General features: G+C 32.9%; 1 protein-coding gene across 1 annotated transcript; it reads left to right on the top strand.

The window, feature by feature from the left end:
* The first annotated feature begins 3,275 nt into the window (after positions 1 to 3,275).
* LOC139487965 (uncharacterized) lies at positions 3,276 to 5,786 on the top strand. Its single transcript, XM_071273246.1, has one exon. It carries the CDS (start codon positions 3,460 to 3,462, stop codon positions 5,290 to 5,292), a length of 1,833 nt encoding a protein of 610 aa, XP_071129347.1. The 5' UTR covers positions 3,276 to 3,459; the 3' UTR covers positions 5,293 to 5,786.
* The last annotated feature ends 962 nt before the right edge of the window (positions 5,787 to 6,748 follow it).

Raw genomic sequence — 6,748 nt, 5'->3', positions numbered from 1 at the left:
TGATTGTAAGAAAACCACGGCCGACACTCGGCTAACCGAGAGATTGGTCGGTTAATCTATATTGAGTATGCGGCTATATCGGCGGTTGGTCTGTTAATCGGGTTGGCTAAAGTCTGTTAATCAGGTGTTATCGAGAAAATCATTGAAAGTTCAGCATGTTTCATTGTATAACTTTTTAAATATATTTTCATCATAAAAAGTATTCATGTCTAACAAAACAATTCAATGTACTGAATTCAGTGGTGTAATTATTATTTTTCTAGCTTCGATGTACGATCTATAAAATGAAAAGGCGGGTTACTCATCAATAAATTTATACACATTTTACGCACATAAGATGTACACAAAATGACACATTGGTTAAATTTACTTGCATTCAATATTTTGAACATCGAAAAAAGAAAGGCATTATGTTTGTTCACCCTATTGATATCATTGTGTGAAAAATCTACACGAAAATCTGTATTTTGGTGACATAAATCAATCTTTATTTAAAACCTGGTCTGTTAATGGGTCGGATGTATAAAACCCGGTCTGTTAATTGGTCTGTTAAGAGTTATGAATGGCAATAAAAGTATAATTTTATTGCTATATGGGGTTTTATCGGATCAAATGAGTAGGCTCAAGACGAGCGGCTAAAATATACAAAAACAACACATGAGCAATGAAACATAACATATACGGAAACAACACATGTAATTGAAAATTGATAAAAATGGTTTTAAAAAAGTGTAATATTAAAGTAACATTAATTTCATCGAAGAATGATCGCATATATCATGTTGATTTTGTTTAATTGTATAATGGTATACACGAGAATCTGGATGGAAACGCAGAATATAGAATAATATAAGGACAGCAGAGAGTGATACATTGCTAAAAACGAGAGAAAAATAATACTTGTTTAAGAATACACACATGAAACACCGATGGCTGTTGAAACAGTAACGGATTGCGATGTACTTATATTGGTGACAAATTCTAGAAGTTTACATGCGGACAACTATGGTGGCAGGTTAATGCCATTTTGCGTTTTAGCACTTCAGCGTTTTCGCCTTACATATTCTATAGGGCGAAAACGCGAAATTGCGAAGTCGAAAACGCAAAAACACGAAACCGATTTCTCGTTTTCGACTTCGCGATTTCGCGTTTTCGCCCAATAGAATATGAAAGGCGAAATCGCGAAAACACGAAATGGACTTCACCGGCCACCATAGACAACTGTAGTTCTCCTCTGCACTTATGTAGAAACGAACTAAACGGAACAAAATGAATTGAAACGTAAAATAACCAAATGTAGCTGCATTCCCTCCTTTCCGTTTACTTCTTTAGAGTGATTTGTAAACAACATATGATTAAGTAATAGAAGAAAAGAACAAATTGGATGATACTGACGAATTAGGGTTTAACGTGCAGTGAAAAATATCATGTTCATATGTGAACAAGGAACACGTTATATGTATCCTGTGTTGTATTAGAAAGACACTTTCATTCGGAATTGATAACGTGATACTTCGAACACACAAAAATTATTGCTGATTGAAAACGTCAATAAAAAATTCATGCATATTCCAGAGACCAATCCATATCACGCTATATTGAAGTGACACACCCTTCAATAAAATGCAAAGAAATTCAAAATAAAAATGCTCTTTCTAGGATACTGTGGCACCGTATTGTCATTTTTGTTTACTTAGGAACATCTCATTCTTAAATTTTTCAAGGGGAAAATATAAAGGTAGCAAATTATTGTCGTGGCTAAATAACTCTTAACTGACACAATTTCAATTGTCCAACCCATTAACAGACTTTATTCCCATAATTTTCACTAAAACGTGGTATTATTCACGTTATTTTACAATTACGAAATATTTACTAATGTCAATTTATCTTTTAGAAACACAGTACTATTTTTTGTCCTTTAAATGATAGCTAAATTTGTTTGTTTCGCCTTTTATTAAAAAAATTGCTATGCGTATAAGCATAAATACTACATACTTGCGCGACGCTTTTTAGTTTTACTGAAAACTGCGCAGATTAAGAAATGTTTTTACAAGTGCAAAAAGTACTATGATAGATATCATTTTGTCAGACACTTTTCTTTTTTTGATTTGGTTCTTATAACATGCCAAAAATCTGTATATTTAATAGAGTTTAACATTAAATTAAGCGTTTTACTCTTAACAGACGTATAACCAACCCGATTAACAGACCAATCGCCCATATAGCTGGATACTCAATATAGATTAACAGACCAATCTCTCGGTTAGCCGAGTGTCGGCCGTGAAAACTAAAAACCGGAAGTGAACGACCCTTTAGCCCATGGGACAATACGGCTTTTTTCCATATTGGCCCTGTTTTTTTCGTATTGGACCTGTTCGAAAAGCAAAATTAACTTTTATTATATCGTCAGTGGAACATTTTCAGTATTGCACATGCTGTTTTATCCGTATTAGGGCGGATTTGTTCATATCATTTAATAACACATTTTATTCATACACAAGACCTCAAGTACCGGTTTGAGCGATATCATTGTTACATGTCGAACACATAATATGTACATTGATAAATAAGACAACGGCGGGTTACAATCTTCAAAAATAATTCAACTCATCTGATTTATATATATCAAATGAGTAAAAAAACATTTGATATAATTCAGTATATACTGAGTGCAACTTCTTTGTTCAAATTTTCATACAGAATGTTCATGTGTCAAATTTGATATAAAACACTATCATCAAAGATACTAGGCTAATAATTTAGTATGCTTGACGCGCGTCTGTCTACATTATAGTCATCAATGGTGTCTGGGGTTAAAGACATACGTGTTTTGATTGATTTTAACATTATTGTATGAATAGAACATTTTCAAAATATGACCGTCAATGATATTGTTATTATTTTTTATTATTATTATTATTATTATTTTCATACATTATCAACATGAAACGTGTTGTTTTCTATTACTACAATATTATAACACTAAAAAACAGATGTATCTACCTTTCAGGGTAATTAATGATCGTATAAGTGATTAGTAAGTATTTGTTCTTGTACTACTTTTTGTTCAGGTGTAATGTACTAACGATAATTTGTCAATCTGTCCTCTTTACAACCCATATCATGCACAAAATAGTTAATTATGTACAAGTAATTGTATTTGTATTTAAAAAACGAATGTGTTTGACATTTTTGTTCTAATATCAATCATTACTACACCTATTTGAGAGGTACGCTTGTATTTTGTGCACCTTTGAATGTTAAATGTGGTAAGATATTTTACTGTCTGATGGTATCTGTTTGGCTTTTTGACATTTTATAAGAAAGTAATCGATGTGAAATTTTTTTTCAAACTATGAATCATCTTTGAGAAACTTATAATATAATCAACGTATGGTCTGATAACACAGGATGCAAAATTGCAGTTATTTCTAATTCTTTAATATTTTGTTGGATATGTATATTACCGCAGTGCGTGCTCTGGTGTTTCTTCAACATTCTTTACTGCTGTATGGGAAATCTTTATTCCCCCTCGAAGTTGAAAATTACGTCATGGATAAATTCACAATCAACAGAGATTCTTCAACTGGATATGGATCGATAAATTTCAAAACAGGCGATTCTTTTAAAATATATTTTTGTCTCCGTGCTGAAACGAGTGTAAATTTGAATAACGTTAGATTTTCTAACGATGGAGGAAGCGATACTATTGAATTTGGGATAGATGGAATACGATTGGGTATTTTAACGTCACCAGACGACAGCAATTACGGTAAAGGATGGAATAATTTTCTTCAAAGTGGACCGATTGGTCCATATTTAAATCTCTCGTCTGGAAGACATTTTATTTCAATAAGTGTAAATAAGACTGATTTTTATGGAGTCGAACTTGATCAACTTGAAATCAAAACATTAGATTCACACATTAGCGATGAAATATTCAAGTGTTCTCTTTTCTGTGACAAAGACATAACTTATTCGAATGGCCGGGCACGAGATGACATGTCTTCTGCTGTTTTAACGAGGAAAACATCACAGCCAGTATGTCCAAGCAATAACAATTTACTCTTGCCGATCTACCATGAAAATGTAAAAATGTTCCTTGTTACTGTGATGCATCCAAAATACAGGTCCTTTGAAAATAATTTTCATGATGAACATGGACTTTGTGAAAGAAACAATAAAACATTATGGGAATTTTCAAAAGTACAGCTCGAGTCACATTATGATACCGTTCACTCTGAATTATATCCAAGTGTTACTATGGAACATGGTAGGTCTAATACGTCAAAATCTTTATATATGAAAATAAATTTTAAAAACTTGCATGTCGATGACACAGATACAAGACTTGTGCTGCAATTTCTACACGTTGTAGACATATTTCTTGTAACTTGCACGTATAAAGATGAGGGATCATTGATTACACTTAAAAACGCATACTTTAGCTCAATAAAAACAAAACATGTTTGGCTAATACCAAAGAACAGTCTTTTAAAGGAAAGGGAGATTTTGTTACATATTCTAGCTGATCCGGCCCAAATGAGATCAATCACAGTAGATTTTATAAAGTTAGAGCACCATGCATCACAGTCAATTAATAGTGAAAATTTGTTTTCCAGCTATGATACAAAAATTGAAGTTTTCTATGATCAGTTTAACAAGGAACACTCTGTGCAAGATGCAATGTCTGTTAGAAATGTAGATATGGATACCATATTCAATCATGTGTCTGAGATAGTAATTTCGCATCGACTTCCATGGGCTGACGTTTATAGTCCTATTGTGAAGTTGTCGAGAACAGGTGAAATGAACATATTACCAATTGCACCACATGGACTTACTGAAATTCCATTTGGTACATCAATTGTTTTTGGTCAAAATGATCCATCTAAAAACAATCTACCCTCCGCTCCGATATCAAGAATAGATATAACACCAGCAGCTTTACAATTATTCGTTACATTTAAGGACCATGGAACAACTAATATTTTGATCAAATCTACCTGGAAAGACACCAAAGCCATTTTTAAAGATATTGTTAATACAAGGAACCCTCTTAAATATCCGTTTGCAACAATAATGACCACGTGGAATTATGACGGCAATTCTGACGTAGACCACGTGAGCAGTAACGGAGATACTGTTCATCATATAGTGAAAGGATGGGATAAGCTTTATGGTACAAGTTTTACATTTTTCAGACAATGTTTATCGAGATACAATACACAAAGTCCTGACTTACGTCTTCAAATTATTAATGAAAAAGATTTATATTTGTTCATTTGATATCAGATATACATTTAAAGGTCCCTGTGTACATTGATATTGCTACTTTTTATCATATAAAATATTGGTAATTATTGGAAAAATTAAAGAAACCCTGCAATAACGAGAGTAGTAACTACTAAAAAAGAAAGGACAGAAACAGCACGTAGTACGATACGACTAAACATTACCAATCGTTTGGGCCTCTCTTATTTATTTTTTCACATGAGCACTTATGTTTTACTCTTAATGACTGATTTTTTATACAATCATATTTAGTATTTGGTGTCCAAAAGAACGAGTCTTCCTTTTGTCAGATGCAAGTCAAGTGACTTTTGAAACGTATTTAATGCATAATGGAAGACAACCCAATTTGAAACATTTTCCATTGCCTATTACAAAAACGGCCGATATTACAGTAAACTATTTGTAAGTTATGTCAATGGATGAATAAATACAATCGTGTTAGACATCCAGAGGTAAACATTACTTGAATATAAATATGTGTACATGATAAATAGACAATAACTGTTTAGTGTCTTTAAATATCAGCTGTATTTGTACGAGGCTAGGAAACAAGGTGTATGCGAGCTTTTAGCGAGCTATTACACCTGTTTCGAGCCGAGTACAAATACAGCTGATTTTTAAAGACACTAAACTGTTATTGTCTTTATCCTGCAATTAATGTATATTATTTGTGTTTTGAAAGACACAATTACACATGTTTCGCATTTATTTTTGATTTCAAATCCCTTGAGGCCCGTGTAGTAATACGATGTACAGTAATCACACATTCAGCTGAAGACGGGTTCGCAAAAAAACGAATCTCGAATAGTCAAAGTTATACATCGCTCAAAGTGAAAAGTTATCTATTTTAACATAACAACTAATTTCAACAGTAAAAACAAATAACAAAACATTGTTCAATTTGAAACAGGTGTGTACGAGTTGTCCTACGCTTCAGACTCGACATTCACTAAACATGCATGCTGAAATTGACATGATTGGTTTTGTTACACAATCGTTTTGATATCGATAGTTGTCATCGTAGAAAAGACTGCTGTTTATTTGTGTATGTTATCAGAAAATTGGTGTGATTCTTATTGCTCTAAAGAAATGTTGGAAAAGAAACAGAACGTATAAAAGAAATCGTTAATTTGCAATTGATACGTCGTTGGAATGCGATTGCAATACACATTCTGAGGTCACGCGGGTTCATACAATACTCAGTCCGACAGTGGGCAGAGCTTTAAAGCGATATCTGTATAGTATACAGATACAGCATAGCGATATCTGTATAGTATACAGATACAGCATAGCGATATCTGTAGGGCTGTATCTGTATAGTAGAACACCCAATTGCAGGATAAAGAGGTATAAACCTGTTTTTCCTTTCGAACGATGCGATGAGAAGGATTTTTAACATTATAGTTCACACGGAATCAATTCGTAGGAGATAAAAAATTAAAAAAAACAT

This window comes from Mytilus edulis, chromosome 9, assembly GCF_963676685.1.
Source record: "Mytilus edulis chromosome 9, xbMytEdul2.2, whole genome shotgun sequence".
Lineage (NCBI taxonomy): Eukaryota > Metazoa > Mollusca > Bivalvia > Mytilida > Mytilidae > Mytilus > Mytilus edulis.
This window is presented reverse-complemented; position numbering and strand designations above follow the sequence as displayed.